Source organism: Anomaloglossus baeobatrachus, chromosome 3 (assembly GCF_048569485.1).
Source record: "Anomaloglossus baeobatrachus isolate aAnoBae1 chromosome 3, aAnoBae1.hap1, whole genome shotgun sequence".
Classification (NCBI taxonomy): Eukaryota; Metazoa; Chordata; class Amphibia; order Anura; family Aromobatidae; genus Anomaloglossus; species Anomaloglossus baeobatrachus.
Window position 1 is genome coordinate 189,752,219 of NC_134355.1, and position 22,042 is coordinate 189,774,260.

A 22,042-nucleotide genomic window follows, 5' to 3' on the forward strand; every position below is an offset into this window, starting at 1 on the left:
ATGCAATCCATAGGGGGCCATAGGACGCACAGGGGAACGTGTACAATCCATAGGGGACCATAGGCAACACAGGGGAATGTATGCAATCAATAGGGGGCCATAGGCAGCACAGGGGAATGTATGCAATCCATAGGGGCCATAGGCAGCACAGGGGAACGTGTGCCATCACAAGGGGGCTATATTCAATATAAGGGGACCATATCCAGATTAAGAGGGCTAATTTTAGGATGGGGGGCTATGAGGGACATATACCCTATATAATTTGTTAGAGGGACACTGGCATTATAAGATGGACCCCATTTAACATTAAAAAAAAAAAATCTCTTTTCCTTCACCAAATTTGGGGGTGCGTTTTATAAAGTGAAAAATAAGGTAATTGATGTTTAGATGCTTGTCATCTTTCCCTTTTTAAAGGGATTTCTCTCTCCTTCCTGCTTTTTACTTCTTCCCCAATAAATATTTCCTTCCCTACCTTTCTCTTTTCCCTTCCTCTTCTCACTTATGTTTCAGGTTCTTATGTGTTAAATGTTTATATACAATATGAGTAAGTAACTAGGTTATGGCAAGCTTTTAATTGTTATTTATGGTAATGTACTGTATTGTACTGTCTATACCCTTATGTTCAAATTATCCTATAAAAATATTTTAAAACAAAAATAAAAAACCTAATGTGGCTTCTAGGATGTGTTGATCCAAGAGAGAAAGACATAAGCAGCCACAGCTCGGTGATTGGCTGCAGAGGTCGCGTGCCCTATAGTGGTGACATCTTTTCCGTAGCCAGTAAACTAAGACCAGAACAATGTCAGAGAGGCCATGCTGGGCAGGGCATATATCATGTTTGTTTTCAACTTCTAAAAGCCTGTTAGAAACAGAAACCATAGTACTGGATCCATCACACAATGGACACTCACGGCACTTGATGAACCCCAATATCAGTTGTTGGGTTTGTCGTCTTAATAGGAATTCCAGTACTGCACGCTGTACCAGTTTTCCTTTCAAATATGCCAAAATGGCTAAAAGAGGCCCTAACTGGAGCCTGTTAGTGTAGTGTGTACACAGCCTAACTGAGAAGAACAATTTGTTATATAGGGTGTCAAACCTTTTTCCCTGGATCGTTCAGTCCACTGTATTATAGATTCACATATTATACATATATTAGAGTCACAGTGATCAATTACATCTTTTTGTCTCAACTAATACTGCCTTATCAGAACCCTTGTTATTACTTTTGTGCGTCACTTTATATTCTTCTCAACTGAACTCATGTGATAAACTCTCTGCTTGGATCAGTATTTCCAGTATATGCAATAAACTAATGTGTAAAAGTTGCATATTGAAACTAATCACAGATTAAATTATTTTTTTTATATAAAATGAAATCTGCCCCGTGATTGGTTGGTTAAGGTACGGTAACAAAGACCGTTTTCTTTAAGATGGTTTAATGGCTTTTCCTAATTTAATGTTCATGCTTAAACATGCTTGTTTTCTTCATTTTTCTTTTTTTTTTTTTTACTCTAAAGAGGGCCATATTTCCAGAATAATGTATATTTTGCTGAAACAGCAATGTAAAATACAGGCATCCAACTAAAAGATAAAATATCGGTGGTCACAAGTCACCACCATGAGGAGGTTATGAGCTTACCGCATTCTGTTCATACACTCCGCAACATTTAATCAGTAAGGAAAGAGCCCAATACGCAGAAATACACGCTTAAAACATGGCCGCATCTTGTAGACTGTGAGCCCTCGCAGGCAGGGACCTCCGTCCTCCTGTACCTGCCTGTGCCTTGTATTGTTTATGATTATTGTACTTGTCCCTATTTTCTATACCCCTTTCACATGTAAAGCGCCATAGAATAAATGGCGCTATAATAATAAATAATAATAATAATGTTACTCGTGCTACTGTGAGCAGTCTGCATAATCTAACAGTGCTACCATGGCCTGAACCATCTCCAGACTTGTCTCCAAGCACATCAGGGACATTACTAGTCAGCAATGGCAAAGGGAGCTGCCAGCAGAGGATCTTGAGGATGTGTGTGCCCACGTGCAATTAGCATATTAGAACATTCCTCTGACTAATCATTAATAACCTAACTGATTGCAGCCAAGTTGCATATGTGCCGTCATTTTAGTGTGAAGCGCACAACCACAGTAGAAAATAAAGCGAGAGCTTTTCAAAAATTGTTTAATTTCATCATTTACCACTCAATAACATGTCTTCATCCTGTAATTTCCATAATTTCATGACTGACTTCTTTGTGTTGCAATTTCAATGTTGAGGAGAGTACATTATCAATTATTAATTAAGCTGTCTGCAGTAAGCTGACAAGGCCCCTTTAGCAGTGACTTCAGGTGGTCAGAATTTTATCACTTAAATCTACAGTCATGGTCAAACGTTTGGAGTCTGGCCAAAATATAGGTTTACCAAAGTTTGCTACTTCAGTGCTGTTAGATTTTTTTTTAGTCAGCGGTTTCAATGTTTATAAAAATACAAACTAAGATTTCTTAAGTTTTTTACACTTTTATTGATTAAAAACATCAAGTTTAGGCAAAGACTCAATCATTTTTTCAAGTCTTCTGCTATTTACCTCGCCATGCTGGATATCAGCTTCTGGGCCAAATTCTGACTGATGACAACACATTCTTGTCTACTCAGTGTCTGGAGTTTAGCACAACGTCTGAGTTATTGTTTATCCTTTAGGTGTTTGACAAGTGACCACAATTATTCAAATTGGATTGAGATCTTCCTTCTGCCACTCCCGAGCAAGTTCTACACTGGTGCTGAAGCAATGCTGTGGATGGATGCTCTTTAGGAGATGGTCCTGGCACTAGCTTGTCTTTCTTGGGTGCCCTGAAGCCTTCTTCACAGCAATTAAACCTCTCTTTGATGATCTTGCTGATTCCATAAATGGTTTATATGGGGGCAATTTTACAAGTTGCAATGTCCATGCCTATAAAGATCTTTTTATGCAATGCAAAGATTGTTGCACATGTTTCCTTGGAGTTAACAATGGTTAACACAAGAAGACAATGATTTCAAGGACCAGCAACCAGTCTGCTCTTATAATTCAATGAGGAAAACACAGTGATATTAGCTACCTTGTTCTCATTATCACTTTCTCTCAAGCTAATGAAACGTTCACTGAACAATGTAAGCAAATCATTTGTGGTAGGGCAGAAAAGCTGTCATGAGGCAATGATGAAAGGGGATTAGCACTGTGTGTGCGGCGCTGAGTCCTGCATAGTCAGTGTGCATGCGTAGTGTTGCAGTTAGGCTGGGGCCACACGGGCACTACTGCGATCCACTTGCATGAGACTCGGCTCGTGCTGGCAGTACAGCAGAGCCGAGTGTCATGCCTGTGTCTTTGCAACTGAGGTCCGTTCGTGCGAGCAGACCTCAGCTGCGGGGGGCGGGCCGGCACTCAGGAGGGGAGGGAGGGAGGGATTTCTCTCCCTCTCTACTGCATAGTCGGCTATTGCCATTCTCGCGCTGCACTAGCAGTACACCGGTGTACCGCGAGTGCAGTGCGATTTTTCTCTCACCCCATTCACTTGAATGGGTGCGAGAGAAAGAGACTCGGCTTACAATCGCAGCATGCTGCGATTGTTTTCTCAGTCCGATTAGGGCTGAGAAAATAATCGCCCATGTGTGCTGACACACAGGCTAGAATTGGTCCGAGGGGAATGCGATGTTTTATCGCACTCCACTCGCACTGTTTTTCTCGCCGTGTGGCTTAGCCCTTAGGGTTCAGATAGTGCTCACACTTGAAAGACAAAGTGCTGTCAGAGGAACTGCTCAACAAGCAAATTGAGGGGGCATAAAGATGTGCCGAACTCTTGGCCATGCCAAGGGTGCACCAAAGTCAAAGTCATCCTACTTATATCATTTTTATAGGAGATTAGTTTAATGTGCATTTCAGGGATGACAGACTCCCTTTAATGCAAACTGCCACTATAAAAAATAAAGCAGCTGGCTATATGAAAAACAAAAGTGTGTCAGCTTGAAAGATTTTGGCCACGATTGTACATCTAGTAAAGAGATTAGTAACTCTGTGTCAGAAATAATCTAATCTCACCCTAAAATCAATACGGTGATAAAAAAATAAAAAATTTAAGTGAACCTCCATTATGGATCATAATTTCTCTTGCATATATTATTAAAGTTGAACAGTGTGGCAGTTAAAGGTCGGGACACCGCAGAGAAAGTAGAAGAGGCACAATCCAAAATGAGCGCTAAAAAAATAATGACAAATGTGGCAGTGAAATTGTCCCTACTACAGAGTGGCTAAATATGTGTCCACTGACACCGCGGGAGTGATTCAGGAATCAGCTATAGGGTAATATGTTACAATATTTACTCAATATCTTTTAGAAAAAGTAAATGTCATGTACTTGTTAAGGGGTATCTTCATAGAGCTTTGCTTCCCTGCTCCTCTTTGGGCTGCTCCTCCTTCTGAGCCTTCTGAATCTTTGTAGCCAAGGTAACCTGGGGGAGAGGATTTTGGCTCATCCCAGTCATCATCCCACTCATCATCATCAACGGCTCCTAAGAAAAAAAAAAAATTAAAAGAATATAAATACATTCATTTAAAACATGTAGTAAAGCAAAAGAACTATTTTGTGTCGCTACATAACAGAGAAAGTAGCCAAAGAAGTGCTGAAGGTTAGGAGGGTTAGCAGAGTTAGGCTGTTTTCACATATCCTTTAATCATCCGTTAGAACGGATACTGGAGAGATCAGTTGGCTAAATGATTTCTGCTGGACCTGTTTTATTAACATGGGAGTCTATGGAGGACGGATCCGTTAACGGATTGCTATTTATCTTCCATTTGTAATGGATCCTGTAAAAAAAAAAAAATCCAGATCCATTATAAATGTAAGTGAAATGGATGGCTACTGTCTCCTCCCCATAATCCTATAGAATGTAAGCCCGCAAGGGTAGGGCCTTCTTCCCTCTGTACTAGTCGGTCTACTGTGACTTGTATATGTATTTTGTATGTAACCCCCTTCTCATGTACAGCACCATGGAATTAATGGTGCTCTATAAATAAATAATAAGAATAATAAATAATGGCTAAATAGCAACCCGTTACCGGATCCGTCCTCCATAGACGAAAATGTTAAAAAAACAGATCCAGCAGAAATCAGTTATTTAACAATGGACAAAAAGGTTGTATTTGCAGAACTTTTTTGCCAACAGATCTCTGCAGGATCTGTTCCAAACGGATCATTACAGAACATGTGAACTCAGCCTTAACAAGTCAGAAAGATAATGAAAGTAAAATAAAAAAAAACAAAAAACACTTTTTTGGCACCAATTATAAATTTAAATAGGTATTTTGGCTTAAAAGGGGATACCACCACTTTGATATTGATGACCTATCTTTACAATAGTTCATCAACAACAGATGGGGAGGTGAATGGACACCTCGTAAATACTCTGAAAAACATCTGATCAATTTCACAAATCTGGAAAAAAAGGGAGAATTGACAGATCAAGCAAATCCACGATGGTTACGTTTGGTGCCCGTTGGAGCCCAGCAAATTGTAATGCATTATTTTTTCTGGCATAGGATGTAAAATATTTTAGTCTTTGCATACAGTAAAGTCTCTGACATTAGATGACATAAAATTGATCGTCTGCATTTTCCAGCTGACTACAGCTTTACATTTATTGCATGGCTTGGAAACTTATAGGCATGAACCCCAAGACAGCATGATGAAAGGCTGAGCTCACAACTGCATTATCAATTCTTTTGTTCAGTCATAAAAGCAGCAAAATTAAAATTATAGTGTGTAACCCATAACATGACAGACACCCCTATATTTTAATGGGGTCTGTCGGGTTCCATTAATTTAATGAGAAGAATAATGAAGCAGGATGGATTAAAGGAAATCTGTCAGTAGGTTTTTGCTACTTCATCTGCGAGCAGCAAGATGTCAGCAAAGATATTCTGAAACTAACCATGTTTAACTTTGATTATTGGGTGCAGCCGTTCTGACTTTATCTCAGAATTGAGTTGAGCAGAGCTGGAACTGTACCCGCTCCCTCCAGGCTCACAATGAAGATTGTGCATTGACTGAGGTGTCGATTACAGTAGGGGGCGTGCTGGGCAACATGGCACACCACTTCCTAGTCCTCTAAAGCTAACCACAGGATAACAAACCATTTAGTTTAGGTAAACAATAGCTCTCACACAGATGAGAGGCACAGTTGTTTTTTATTTTTTAACCCTTGCAGCATGCTGTCCTCAGCTTACATTACAAAATCCTGCTGCCAGATTCCCTTTAAAAGTTTTTTTGATCCACTCAGAATATTGTGTTCCCATGAGCTAATCTGCCCAAATTTGTTGCAAAAGATCTAAAGCAATTTGCTAATTATTAGTTTAACGAACATTAAAAACAGATTTACATGAATTCATATTCATCTCACCTGGACCCTGGTAGGCCTGTGGATGACCAAATGCAGAATCCCAGTTATTTGATGCAGAGTTTTGCTGGCATGTACCCCAAGGATCACTTGAATTATTTGTTGCAGAAGGCTTTGGTGGATTCCAGCTTGACCAGGGGTCATTTGTAGCCTGCACCTTAAAAATTAGAATTCATGTTTTAAATAAATGTACATAAATGCACAAGAAACCTGCATACCTGATTAACATATCTTTTTCACAACCTTCGAGTTCTAGGAGACAGAACGGCACCCACAAAAGAATATAGGATGTTATTATAACTTTGCATGGCTCTAACAAATTTTTGTTGCATTCCATATTTTAGGGATGGATGTATTCTTAACCACACGCATTGCTAGATGAGTATATTGTGGACATGGTGCTATATGGGACACTAACGGCAGCATATACTGTGTCGATCTCGGCTATGCTGAGTCAGGGGGACTCTGCGTGCCTCGAAATATGTTGATGCATATGTCTCTATGTTTTAGGACCAATGGTGACCTTAAAAAAAACTCACGTTTAAACTCTTTTCACAAATGCCTTCAATGACAGGCTGCCAAACTATTTTCAGAGGACGTATTTCTGCTCTCATAGCCATCAAATGGAAGTAGAACCTTGATAACCTTGGTATACCATTGAGATACAAGCGCAGCTATCTAAAACTAACTGACTGTACTGATTACAACATAAATAACCGATATAGGGGACAAACTATATTGCATAATCTCCAAAAATACTAGACATAAACTGATCAAGAATGGAGACTGTCTAAAAATGTAACACTTTATTAATATGAAAACAGAAAAACATCTTTAAAAACACAGGGCAAGAGGTTTTTTGAGAAAAAAAGCAAATCCCATAGTACAGCTGTACATAAATAAATTGGCTACAAACCTAGATTACAAATGATGTGATAGTGACACATAGTAATGGAACTGGGACACTATTGACAATTAATTGGACTTGTCTGGCCATTGGATCCCAATTGATATGCTGTACATTTCTGCAGCTGCTCTAAGTAATTGTTCATGTGAACTGTGCTTTATGATGAGCTGTTATGGTAAACTAGAACTTGTGGTAGATCAGGGGATTGTGAGCCGGCTCTGTGACTGCACCGCTTGCTTAACTACATCAGTGTTAATGTAGTGTATGGATAGATTGTGACTCGGGCTCTGTAAGGGATCATAACCTCAAGAACCCTCGCATTACTCGGCACTTGCAAAGAAGATTTCCTGGGAAACTGCTAGAGTCCACCATTGATTTAAATTATACTCGAGTAGCGCCCATCCGAGGACCAACTGCTCCTTACGAGTACCGAGGACCTGAGCATTGTAGTGCTCGCTCATCACTAGTAACAGGACCAAATGATAGTAAGGCACTATGGTGAATCCTTGCAGCATATTAAAACTTGTAAATGGACACATAACATTCAATGTGCAATGACGGTTCTTGCTATAAACATACCTGTTCGCCATTATTGGTTGACGCATGCTGAGCAACACTATCAGAAAGAGAATCCAAAAAGGCCAAATCTGCAGCTGTATTAGTGGAAGAAGCTCTCTCCGACACTAACTGAAAACCAATGAATAAACAGATTAAAGTTAATTAGGGAAAAAACTACCGGTAGCTCTACAAACAGTAATGTAGAATACCTTAAAACAAAATATGAAAAATATCATAAAAAGATATTTTATGATTTGTCGCAGTGTAAAATTGCCCTTCAATTAGTTGGTAAAAACCTTGTGACAGATTCCCTTTAAAGAGGCTCCCAGAGAAGGGATACAAAATGGCCATCTCATCTTACAACCAGTCCTAGACACTTAAGGACGGGCTGCAGCCTGAAGAAATGTTTCTCAAAGTGTGTCTCAGGAGTTATTCTATAGGTCCTGTTAAGGCCCCTTTACACACTGCAACATCGCTAGCGATATCGCTGTAACGTCACTGGTTTTGTGACTTAATAGCGACCTCCCCATCGACATTGCAGTGTGTGACATGCAACAGTGACCTGGCCCCATCTGTGAGGTCGCTGATTGCTACACATCTCTCAGGAACATTTTTTGGTCCTTTGTTTCCCGCTGCACAGCATGCATCGTTGTGTTTGACACCGTTACAACGACTTTGTTAGCGACTTCCCTTTCAAATAACTGCTCTGACATGTCCCCAATGACCAGCTAGGTTGTTCTGCAGGTTTGTATCGCTGCTGCGTCGTTGGCCAGGTTTGCCTGTTTGACAGCTCACCAGAGACTTTCCAGCGATCCTGGCCAGGTCGGGATCGCTGGTGGGATCGCTAGAAATTCTTAATGTGTAAAGGGGCCTTTAGGCGGAGGAGCAGCATTGTGAACTAGCACAGCTCATCTGCTCTCTCGGCTTGACAAGTTTACAATGAGACGTAAACCAGGAGGAAAACTGCTCTGTTCAATGAGTCTGCATGCTCTGCTATAAAGTGTCATGCTGAGCATGGAGACTCGCACAAAAGCAGCTTTTGTACTCTGTGTCCTGCTGTAAACTTGTCAGGTGGAGAGAGGAGATAAATAAGGCCTCATGCACATGCTGCGTTTTTTTGCAACACTTTTTGGGTGCAGTTTGGGTAACGAAACTGCATGTTATCTTCCCCACCAAAGCGTATGAGATTTCATTTTTCCTGTGTGCACATTACAGCTTTCTTAGCAGCATATTTGTGATGACATGGAGCTGGGAAGGACTGCACAGGATAGAGGAGGCACCGGACCCAAGACTAGTGACACCCATTGGACCCAACCGCCCCCCCCCCCCCCCAGTTGAATATAATAAGGCCTTGTGCGCACTAGAAAAAGGATTTTTCTCAAGAAATTTCTTGAGTCTGAAAGATTAGCGCACTTGTGTTCAAAAAAGCACCAATAACGCAACGAAATAACGCAACGAAAAATGCATGCGTTTTAACAGCGTTTTTTCCGCAGGTTGGTCCCTGCATTTTTTTTTACCATTATCTATGGCAAAAAACATAGGTACCTGCAGAAAAGACGTGACATGCTCATTCTTTTTCTCAAGAAATTCTGCATAAAGTGTTCTTGAGAAAAAAAAAAAAAACGCAGTGTGCTATTTTTTTTCCCATAGGTTTTGCTGGGGAAAGTCTGCAGAAAGGTTACAACCATTTTCTCAAGAAATTTCTGCAGCAAAAACGCAAACAAAACGCAGGTAAAATTGCAGTATGAGCACAGGGCCTAAAGGTGCTTTTTTACGTTCTACAGAGCGGCCTGTGCTCTTATATACTGCATGCTAGAATGATGGATATAAGGGCTCACTGGTGATGGCTGCAGGTTATAAGGGAAAATCCTGGTGACATGTTCCCTTTAAACCCATATATTAATAAATAAATGTGTTCTTTTAAAACATTTGCGGGGTATCATTTCTTATTATTTGTACATTTCACTTACCTCAACATAATCTGTTGGTACAAGCCCACATTCACCTTGGGTGTTCTTTGCTTCTACCCATCCTCCACCAATATCCTGCAAGAAATTACATCATCTGGAGTGACATTCAAGCAAAACCTCAGACTTACAAAATAATTACACACAAAAGTGTTTGAGAAACCTGTAATGGCTTTAGTGAACAGAAATTTTAACAATAAATTAATGCACTTTTCTGTATATTTCAATAAGCTACAAATTGTATAACTGGTTATTTTTAATGACTTTTTTAACTATTAAGCCAAAATAAAAGGCAGTGCTTCTAAGAACCATAAAAGATTACAAAATATAGTATAAACAACAAACCAAACAAAAATAACCCAAAGCCATGAGAACATCAATCTTGGTCCAATCAACTATTGTCCATTAAAATACAATAGATACAAGGCATGCAAGTGTATATACCAAAAATGTGGACAAGGTGGAAGCGTCAGGAGAAAGGCAGAGAAAGAAACATCAGGATAGGTTGGTGGAGACCACCAGGGAAGCAAAATAATTACCCTGCTAAATTGTTATATTAACCCCTTACTGACCGCAGCTGCATATGTACAGCGGAACTAAATAGCAGGTGTATGGAGCGGGCTCACAGGGTGCGCTAGCCCCATACACAGCGGGTAATGGCGGTGCATTAGGCTATGTGCCCACGCTGCGGAAAATGTGCAGAATTTGCAGCGATTTTTTTCGCTGAAATTCCGCGGATTTCTCAAAAATCCGCAGTACAGCGAGTCCCCAGCCATTTCTATTGCATTTTGGAGGTGCTCTGCCCATGCTGTGATTTTTTCCGCACCGGAAATAATGCGGATTTCACTGCGGAAAAATCAGCAGCATGTCAATTCTTCCTGCAGATTTTTCCGCACGATCCCATACTTTCCTGCCTTGATAGAAGACACCGGAGTCACTTCCTCTAATGCAGAGGAGCGCGGTGGAGCCAGGAGCAGGAGGTGGTGGGCGGGGCCTGCACGAGCTCCAGTCATGTAACAGCCAGAGCTAGTTAAGGCCCGCCCACCTTCTCCGGCAATGTGCAGACACGGCCGGAAAGTGAAATGCTGTGTGATGGAGGTATGAAGGCCCCCATCACTCCAGCACTTGTTCTGCATTGAGGATGCAGTGCCGAAGCCATGGTACTGTATCCTCAATGCAGAATGCCCGCAGCATATCCGCAGGACATTCCACAAACCGCAGCATTGAAACAGTCAAAATTGTGCTGCAGTTTTCTGGGAGCTCTTGCGGAATGTCCTGCGGATATAACCGCAGGACACTGTCCCCGTGGGCACATAGCCTTACAGCCAGGACCTGCCCCTAAAAGCAGCAGGTGACCCGTTAAATGCCAATGTCAAACTCTAACAATCGACGCTCCGAAGATACAATTGCGCAGCACCAATGGGTTACTATGACAGCTGGGGATCTCTTGAGGACCTCAGTGCTTGCCATCATGGTGGCTGGGCTTCAAATGTGGCCATGATTTTTTCCTTATTTTGCTGTATATAGCACAAGCCATCAGAGAATTTCAGCTTCAGATCTTTTAAAGGGTTGAATAAATACAGTAAAAAGTAAAAAAAAAAAAAAAAAGGTAAATCTGTATAAATATAAAAAGTTTAAATCAAACCCCCTTTCCCCCCCATTTAAAATAAAAAAAACCCTTCATTTTTAATACATATGTGCTATCACCGCGTACAGTAAGTCTGGACTTTCAAAATACAAAATAATCGACTTGATCCGCAAACAGAAAAAAAATTAAAAACAAAATTGTGTATTTTTGGTCGGCGCAATACTGCAAATAAAATAAAATAAAATGCTGTAAGAAGTGATCAAAATGTTTAATTTATCCCATAATGGTATCAATAAAGATTTAAAAAAATTAACACCTCACAAGGCTCCAATGGCCAAAAACTAAAACGTTACACGTCTCAGAAAAAAGCAAAAAACAATTAAAAAAAAACGTTGTTTTCAAAAACTTTTTTTTTTTTGCACAGCTAATAATTACTAATAATTACAAGCTGGACATGTTTGGTATCATCATCATAATACTGCTAAGGAGAATCACATTATTAGGTCATTTTGACCCCTGGCCGCTGTAAAAACATTTCACAACAAAAAAAAAAAAAAGTTGCGTTTTTATTTTTTTTTTGCAATTTCCAGTACACTATGTGGTGAAATGAATGATGTCACACAAAAGTACAACTTGACCTGCAATAAAATAAGTCCTAATACTTATAAAAACATAAGATAGGATACTACAAAAGAAAAATTTGCAGAAACCATTCAAGAGCAAAGCTAATATTTCATTGAGAAAATACTAAATATGTATATACGGTACTTAATATATGTTTTATAAGGACCTGCAAGCTTTCCTGACATGTCCATTTTAGTACATAGTTCTATTCCCCATGATATTCAATTTAAAAGCAGTTTTAGAGCACTTCCTCCATTACTACTGAGATGATACCTAATTGTCATATCATGGGAAACACAAATGTTTGCTCAATGAGACATGTCAGGAGTGGTAATACTAATGCTAGAAATGAAAGCTAAAAATAAACAAATATAGATGCATTCATGGTTTTGCAGTCAACTGAAGAAGCAGGGCAAAACATGCGTCGGGGAGGAGGGACACTGAACCTGATCTTCATTCTGTGACTTTGGTATCTTCCCCATGTAACACTATTAATTATACTATTCACGTGTAACAATTTATTGAGCATAATGTAGTTCGAGCACCATACACATGCTATCTTTAGCTTTTATTTTTTGTTTGCTTTACATCAATGGAATATAGGTGTTTCCATACCATTTATGTCAGTCACTTATGACTTTGGAACAGGTCTTTTTCCGGGGGCCCTCTTTTGTGAAGCATCTTTTAATTAATATATGTTTTTATACTATGCGCATTTGTATTATAAATAAACTTTACTCTTTTATCGATTTTCAATGGCTTAGTCACAGTTATTGATACATTGACAGAGTCATTTGGATTTATTATATTTGTGAAAGTGTAACTCCATTAGACGATATACCACTACTGTGAAGACATGCTATATTGATTTCATTTTTGCTGTTTTTTTTTTTACTACAATACTAATCCAAATTTACTGTAGTACTTTTTTTTATGCTTCAGTGATTTCATTTTTTGCTGTTTTTTTTTTTTACTACAATACTAATCCAAATTTACTGTAGTACTTTTTTTTATGCTTCAGTGACCTGTAAAAACTTTTTTTCTTGTCAGAACTGTTTTTCTGTTTCCTAAATTTATATAATTTTTAAGAAATTTAGATGCTTTTAAATCTTTACTTTCTTTTCCATTGTTCCCTTTTCATTTTTCTTTTCAATAAATTAAATTAGTAATAAAATTGTATACTTAACTTTCACCTCAGTTTTGCCCAGTTTTTGTGAAGCACCTAGAAGGTTATACATCGTGACTCTTGTTTTCAAAACTTTAATGTGTGTTATTATTAAAATACAGAATTCAGGGAGTGTTTCTAAGGCCCTGTGTGCACTAGAAAATTCCGCAGGCTCTTAAAGATTTCCGCACCTGCGGGAAAAATCCGCACCGAAATCTGCATGCGGTATGTTGCGTATTGTTGCGGATTTGGTGCGGAATTGCCGCAGGGTGTTTCCCTGCGGGATTTTACAATTCTCCCCGCTCCTGCTGTCCGTGGTGCTGAAGTCTCCGGGCCGTACTTTTGTCCTGCGCGGCTGCCTCCGGCGCTCTGCTGTTTGCGGGTCAGCTGTGCACTGCATATGCATGAGCCGGCCTGGAAGCAGGAGAGCAGTGTCCGGAGGCAGCCTCGCAGAAGAAAGGGAGTATAAGATCAGCGGTGACTTCAGTCCTCCACCTGTCACTGCAAAGCACATCAGTGAAGTCACCGCTGATCCCGGCGGCTTACTTCACTTGCATCCTGACGCTCACAGTGAGCAGTCATGGTCTATGGCGCTCACTGTGAGTGCCAGGTGTAGCAGAGCTGGAAGCGTCGTGGGACATCTTGTGGATTACGTCGGACCTGGAAGGCTGTTATTAGGGGTTAATAAAGTGGTGACAGAGGGGGCTTTTTGTCTTTATTTGAAATAAAGGATTTTTGGGGTGTTTGTGTATATTTACTTTCACTTACAGTTTAGTGATGAGGGGGTGTCATATAGATGCTTGTCATGACTAAACTAGGACTTCGTGGCAGCTATGGGCTGCTGCCATTAACTCCTTCATTACCCCGATTGCCACCGCATCATGGCAACGGGAAGAGCCGGGAAAAGTCCAGGACTGTCCCATCTAATGGATGCGGCAATTCCGGGCGGCTGCTGGCTGATATTTTTAGGCTGGGGGGCTCCCCATCCTGAGAATACCAGCCCCCAGCTGTGAGGCTTTATCCTGGCTAGTTATCAAAATTGGGGGGAGACCACAAGTCGTTTTTTTTTTTTAAATTATTTTACTGTACGCTATAGACCCACCAGGCGGCTGTGATTGGTTGCACTGAGACAGCTGTCACTCAGCGTGGGGGGGGTGTCTGCCTGCAACCATTCACAGCCACCGGTGAGCAGGGAAGGAGTGAATACGAGTTGGAATAATGAGCCGGCTCTGGAAGATGAAAGAGCAGCCGCGGGAGCAGTGTGACAGCCGCCCGGTCATCTGTGAGTATGAAGCGCTTGCTCCTACCCCTTTGGGCCAGATTCTGTTCCCCATAAACTTTATATGGGGATCAGCATCTGGCCAGATACCGGGGATCAATCCTTCGCCGACCCAGAGTCAGCGGGTGATTGATCTGCCCGCCCTCAAAACCACAAGCACCTGCGGAAAAGAAGTGACATGCAATTGTTTTTGCTGCGGGAATCCCGCAGCAAAACATGCAGCTGTCAAAATCCGCATAGTGCGCACAGCATTTTTTTTCCCATAGGATTTGCTGGTGAATCACTGCAGAGATGTTATGAACATGTTCTGCAGCGAAACATGCAGGAAATCCGCAGCAAAAACCGGCAAGTGCGCACAGGGCTTTACGGTTTGTGCACACTGGGTCTTTCAGATGACTGCACACCGGTATAATTTTTGATGCAAAGCGGTTCTTTACAAGAATTGTCTTTTCTGATGTTTTTCTGGACGTCTTCAGTGGTGGCTTTGCCGCAGTTTTTCTTTGTTCGCTTTTTCCCCTATGTATAACATAGTTGCAGTTTCACTTTGGAAGCCGCCAGTAGAATGAACTGGTCACTTCTTTTAGCAGCTACATGGCTTTCAAAGGCTGAAGCAGTTGAAAGAAGCTCTAGTACATGAAACATATGCATTGCAAGTCGTTTTGACTTTGCTATGCATGTTAATTTTGTTGTGTGGTTTTTAGTGCTTTTCTGGGTGGAATCTCACTGAGATAGATGTCGTAGGCATATTGTCTAACATATAGCACCCTCAAACCCACTCCAAAACGGAATTGGTCCCATAAATGAATTTGTAAATGTCTTGGAAATTTAGAAAATTGCCCCTCAATTTATAAAAGCATTCAAACACCCTACAGAAATAAAAGGACATTTAAAAATATAAAGTAGACATAATGTCAATGTTATTTAGTAACTGGTTTGTGTGGTATGACAATCAGTTTTAGGGTATATGCGCACGCTGCAGTTTTATAACTGCACCCAAACTACAACCAACACTGCACCTTGTCACAGAGAGCCTGGAAATGGGGAAAAAAAAAACAAAACACGCATGTAATGATGGTGCTTTTTTGCCACATTTTTATTAATACGTTTTTTAAAGGAGAAACAAAATATGATAGGATAGGATAATTGATAGATAGCTAAAATAAGATACAGTTGTGCTCAACAGTTTACATACCCCGGCAGTTTTTTTGCTTTCTTGGCCTTTTTTCAGAGAATATGAATGATAACACAACATCTTTTTTTCCCACTCATAATTAGTAGTTGGGTAAAGCCATTTATTGTCAAACTACTGTGTTTTCTCTTTTTAAATCATAATGACAACAAAAAATATCCAAATGCCCCTGATCAAAAGTTTATATACCCCAGTTCTTACAGTGTATTGCCCTCTCCTGAAGTCTTTTGTGGTAGTTGTGAATGATGCTCTTTGTTTTCCCAGATGGTAAAGCTGCCCATTCTTCTTGGCAAAAAGCCTCCAGTTCCAGTAAATTCCTGGACTTTCGTGCATGAACTGCGTGCTTGAGTTCTCCCCAGAGTGGCTCAATGATATTGAGGTCAGGAGACTGAGATGGCCACTCTAGAACCTTCACTTTGTTCTGCTGTAGCCAATGACTTGTTGACTTGGCCTTGTGTTTTGGATTGTTGTCATGTTGGAATGTCCAAGTACGTCCCATGCGCAGCTTCCGGGCTGATGAGTGCAAATTTGCCTCCAGGATTTGCTGATAACGTGCTGTATTCATCTTTCCTTCAACCTTGACCAAGTTTCCTGTGCCTTTGTAACTCACTCAGCCTCACATCATCAGCGATTAAAGATGATCCATAGATGGATATCCATGATCTAGTCCCATATATAAGATCAGCGGTGGTGCAGAGAATCCTGGTAGTATGATGCACAGCAATAGGAGTGTAAGTCCTGCATCTATGGATCATCTTTAATTGCCTCCTGATGAACCATTCACTTGGGGAAATACGTTGAGGCGGAGACATATGTCATTCATCTTAGATGGCTACTGTTTACAAACGGAATAACCTGGATACGTGACATCTGTAATATATGATCTTCGGACGAACAATGGACTGTATACTTATTCTACTTATTTATGCAGCTCTGTACTCTGTATGAATTGTACTGCATTGGATTCATCTTACAGTCAGCAAGTTGTCCTGCTCTGGGATATGATTGTCCTTTTCCTTGTATACGTTACAGTGCCTCTATTTTGAATTGTATCAATTTGTTATATTTTGTTCTATCTTACCTTGTCCCTGATATTCAGGGCCAAGGAATTGATATCCTAACCCCTTTACTGGGACAAATTGGTATTCAATATTTGCATTTGTTTTACCATAGTGTGATTACCACTTGTTGGTTTTATATTTAATAAATATTTGTTATGGGGAAAAAAATACTTTTGTTATTTTGAAAAATTATATTTCCCTAGACCTAGAGTCATTTCTGATAGTGCCCTTATCACGCCAAATTATCTTGTTCCAGAAGTTTGGAGGCTTGTCTCTGTGCTGATTGGCATATTGTAGGCGAGATACTTTGTGACATTTGCGCAGTAATGGCTTTCTTCTGGCGGCTCGACCATGCAGCCCATTGTTCTTCAGGTGCCTCCTTATTGTGCATCTTGAAGCAGCCGCACCGCTAGTTTTCAGTGAGTCCTGTATTTCAGCTGATGTTACTTGTGGGTTTTTCTTTGCATCCTGAACAATTTTCCTGGCAGTTGTGGCCTAACGTTTTGTAGGACTATCTGATCGTGGTTTGGTTTTTACAGAGCCCCTGATTTTCCATGTGTTAACCACAGTTTGAGCACTGTGCACCATTACAGCCATGTCTTTACTTTACATTACAAATTCATGCTGACAGGTTTTTTTTGTTGTTTTGTTGTTTTTTTTTAAAAGTAGCAATGGTAACCTCATCCAGTGAAGATACAGTAATAAAGTAATTGTACTTTGTACTTTCCAGTAATGTGATAGCTGAGAAGCCTTATGAAGAAATTACTGTATGTCATGGCTGAAGTGAAGCACATGACATATGTTAATCCAGAATTATGTACAACAGGTCCCAATGAATCAAAGCTGTGAGAGTTGGTGGTAATAACGTAGACAACATCTGCAAGAGTTTTGTATGTTCTCCCAGTGTTTGCGTGGTCCTTGCCTTCCAATTTCATCCCACAGAATTTAAATTATAAGCCGCAATGGGGACAGGGATGTTAATGTCTGTAAATCGCTGCAGAACATGATGGCGCTACATAAGTGATGCATAATAATAATAGCTCATCATTGCACAAGCATGGCAATACATTACACCTGTCAGTGTGACACTGATAGATCACCTGTTAGACCCCGCTTCTGGCTGAATCTAACAGGCCACTGTACATGGCAGACCCTGAGGTCATTTTTTTTACCTCCAGCTGCCATGACAACCCTCAGCTCCCCCGTGATCATTTCACGGGGATGCCAGAGGGGTGAGAGAAGGGACTCCTTTACCTCTCACACACACTTCTATATGCCACGATCGCTATTGAGTACGGCATATGGAAAATAGCAAAGGGTTAACATCATTGGGACCTGAGCCAATCAGGTCTAAATTATATTGCCAGAACTAGCGTTTTGCACCTGAATCCTGGCATTTGCAGGAACCTGGGGGTCCTGATCCAGCCTGACCGCCGACTGTAGAGAAACGTCAGCGCTGCACAAGGCCCAGCAAGAGCCAATGTTTATCTACTGTGGGAGGTTGGGAAGATATTAAATTTAGGCATTGTATGGCACTGAAGGGGTAGATTATATACCCATCTCTACACAGCCTACATTATACAATCGTGGCCTTTAAATGGATTGAACCTAGGACTGCAGTGTTGTAAAATAGGACTGCTCGCTGATCCACCATGCTGACTGTACACAAATAGCTTAATCGGCTACAATAAGGATAATAATATTATTAATAATAATAATGCACTTTACAACACAATTATGGTCAGTAACATCAAACAGGATATCCAATTACACAAAGTTCCTGCAGTATACTATTTCTTCAATAATGGATATACTGAAATTCTTGCATCAGAAGCACAACACTGCCAGCAATTTCCTGCCTCAGGAAAAGAGAGATGAGCACCAGTTACTTACAATGGTTGATCAGATACGCAAAACAAATATTAAGGAATCTGGTAAAAGAAATTGAATGGATCACTTTTAAAGTGATTTTGTCAGCAGGTATTTGCTAAGTAATCTGACAGCAGCACGAGGTAAGGACAGAAACACTGATTTCAGCAATGTATCACTTCATTTACTGGATGAAGCAGTTGTGAGAAAATCACAGTTTTCTCTGTTGCAGACAGGGCTGTGGAGTCAGAGTTGTCGAGTCGATGCCCATTTGAAATGGACCGACTCTGACTCCTAAAATACAATATATAATAAATTGGATACAGCGGTTGAATGCAGCATGTAATGAATATTTTTTCATAATAATTTGGGAAAGTTGTGAAATGTCCTATAAATGTCTGTTCTATTCCTGATCAAAGAATCTCGGCTTTTAGTTGAGATGAATCTGCGCTGCACTTCAGCTACATAATATAAGTAGTGATGTTACCATTTTGCTACAGTAAATTTATCACAAACATGAGAACACATTGTTGGTTATAAATGACTTAATGACAAAATGTATAATTGATGGAGGAAGGTTGAACTAGATGGACCTAGGTCTTTTTTCAAGCTATGTAACTATGAGTCATGTACAGTTAAAGGGAACCAATCACCAGGATATTTGTATATAACCTAAAGCCAGTGCTATACTGGCACTATCAGGCTGATTCTCTACATACCGTCAGTGGTCAGCTCGGATATTTAGGTTTTGAAATCCAAGAAAGTAAAGTTTATAAAATCAGCAGCTTCTTGACTGTGAGTGACAGCAGCTGAGGATCAGATAATATCTGGGGGGCAGGGAGTATGCATAGTTATCCCCTCCCCCTGTTAAAATTAGCATACGTATTATACAATTGATTTACTTTGACTTGCAGGACCTGTGGTGAGGTCATACCCATGTGACCAGAAGGGGCGGGGTCTCAGCCAACAGAAAAATGTTGCTTCCTGAGATCAGCTTTGTTGGCTGAGGCCCCGCCCCTTCTGGTCACATGAGTATGACCTCACCACAGGTCCTGCAAGTCAAAGCAAATCAATTGTATAATACGTATGCTAATTCTAACAGAGGGAGGGGATAATTATGCATATCATCCCCAATTATCTGATCCTCAGCTTTAGGTCACTCAAGAAGATGCTGATTTTATAAAATTCAATTTCTTGCATTTCAAAACCTTTACATCCGAGCTTACCACTAAAGGTATGTATAGAATCAGCCTGATGGTGCCAGTATAGCACTGGCTTTAGCTTATATACAAAAATCCTGGTGATTGTATATGTAAACTTCTCGTTTTAAAGGGAACCAATCTAAAAGACACATCTGCAGGTTTTTCTCACTATCTGACATGAAATCAGAATAAACCTTTCCTGTTTTAGATCAAATAAGTTCACGAAAATTATTTATATTTCTCAAATGCCAGAATATGAGAGAGAGAGAGAGAGAGAGAGAGAGAGAATGTTTTACGCCATTTTTATTACTGTCTGGAAAGTCAAAAGTTTACATACAGTAAAAAAGGAGAATGCCTTTAAACAATATGGGACAGCCCATATGATGTCATGTCTTTGGCAGCACCTGTGGATGTCTTAATGCACACCTGAAACACACTGCTTCTTGCTGTGGCATCATGGGAAAGTCAAAGGAAATCAACCAAGATCTCAGGAAGATAACTGTGGACTTGCACAAGTCTGGTTCATTGTTGGGTGCAATTTCCAGATACCTGAAGGTGCCTCATTCATCTGTACAAACAATTATATGCAGAAAAGAAAATCCAGTGCGGTCCAATAGATAAAACTCCACTTTATTTAAATTTTCTTAAAATCCACCATACAGCTTATGATACAGGGGACAGTGAGAACTATGCGTTTCGACGCTAGGTCTTAATCATGTTCTGTCAGGAGGAATGGGTCCAAGTTCCCATCAGCTATTGTGAGAAGCTTGTGGAAGGATATCCAAAATGTTTGATCCAAGTCATACACTAAGTGCAATGGTACCAAATACTAATGAAATGTATGTAAACTTTTGACTTTGCAGTAAGTAATAAAAAAGACTTAAAACATTTTCTCTCTCTCATTATTCTGGCATTGGCAAATCTAAATAATTTTGGTTACTAATTGACCTAAAACGGGAAAGGTTTATTCTAATTTCATGTCACATAATGAGAAAAACATGCAGATGTGTCTTTATAGATCGTGTATGTAACGTCTGGTTTCAACTGTATAGCGGAGTCAGAGTTGTGGAGTCAGAGTTGGAGTCGGAACCGGAATCAGGGAAATTGAGGAGTTGGAGGTTTGACTTATTGACTCTACAGCCCTGGTTGCAGACCTAGCAGAGCTCAGAATGTTGAGCCTTTTGTAACCCCACCCACACAACCAATTGGCCACTTTTTGAGCACACTGTGTATGGACAGAAAACAGCTAATAAAAAATATATATATATATATATATATATATATATATATATATATATATATATATATATATATATATATAAAAAAAATCAGTGGTGGGGGTGTAGATGGACTAAGAGGCATGAATCAACTAATTAGTATAATCAATCTCCTGTTGATAAAACACTGATTTAATTTAAAAATGAAAAACGGCCCACTAATTGACATAGCTGGAATCAGGGTCCCTGGCCCTACATCATGCTGCTCTCCGATTACATCACAAAATCTGCTGAGGGTTTCCCTTTTATACATACAAAATTCTCACTTTCCTTGCAAAATTTTACGGCAAACTTATTCTAGCAGCTAAAAAATCTCCAAAACTTTTATTAAACCCAAATAAATGCATTGCTGCCAAAATATATAGATAACTAAAAAAAAAAAAAAAAACCCCAAAAGAAATACCCCCAAAGTGTACATATACACAATGAGCTTTTCATTGTGCAGTTTTTGTGTGCATATTAGGTTACTTGCGTTTATACATTAGGCGTTTTTGATTATTTTTGGTGTGGTAGACCTTTATGTCTTATTTTGTGGAATCTCGTGACAGATCTTCTGTATGTTTAGACAACCACATCTTAGAATGGTTTTGTGAGTATACGTAGGCTTTATCATGACGCATAAATGCAGCTCATCTTTCTCACTGTTCAAGATGAAAAAGAGGAAGCAAAAATGGAATAATTGACAAGAAAAAGTAATCTTGGCACTAACAGAGTGCAAGAAGAAAGTCTGATAAAAGGAAATGAGCAATGGAAATGCTGAGTCACATATCTACCAGAACAAGGGTGACTTAAGACCGTAAATACCGGGAAGCAAATACACGTTCACCACTGAGCAGGGTTCGTGATCTCCATTAAAATGAAGACCTAGGTCCAGATTCATCATTTAGGTTTTCTTTTCTTTTTTAAACGCTCTTTTCTTCTTA

The 22,042-nt window shown here is 40.0% G+C and overlaps 1 protein-coding gene across 2 annotated transcripts in view; it reads right to left on the reverse strand.

Annotated features, from left to right (window-relative positions):
• Positions 1 to 22,042, reverse strand: part of SNX9 (sorting nexin 9) — a 186,017-nt gene that overhangs the window by 63,993 nt on the left and 99,982 nt on the right. For both annotated transcript variants that reach the window (XM_075339650.1, XM_075339651.1), the window contains exons 3-6: positions 9,869 to 9,943; positions 7,920 to 8,027; positions 6,437 to 6,590; positions 4,396 to 4,549 (exon numbers count right to left, since the gene is read on the reverse strand). In XM_075339650.1, coding sequence (XP_075195765.1) covers positions 4,396 to 4,549; positions 6,437 to 6,590; positions 7,920 to 8,027; positions 9,869 to 9,943 — 491 coding nt within the window. The remainder of the gene's footprint in view (positions 1 to 4,395; positions 4,550 to 6,436; positions 6,591 to 7,919; positions 8,028 to 9,868; positions 9,944 to 22,042) is intronic.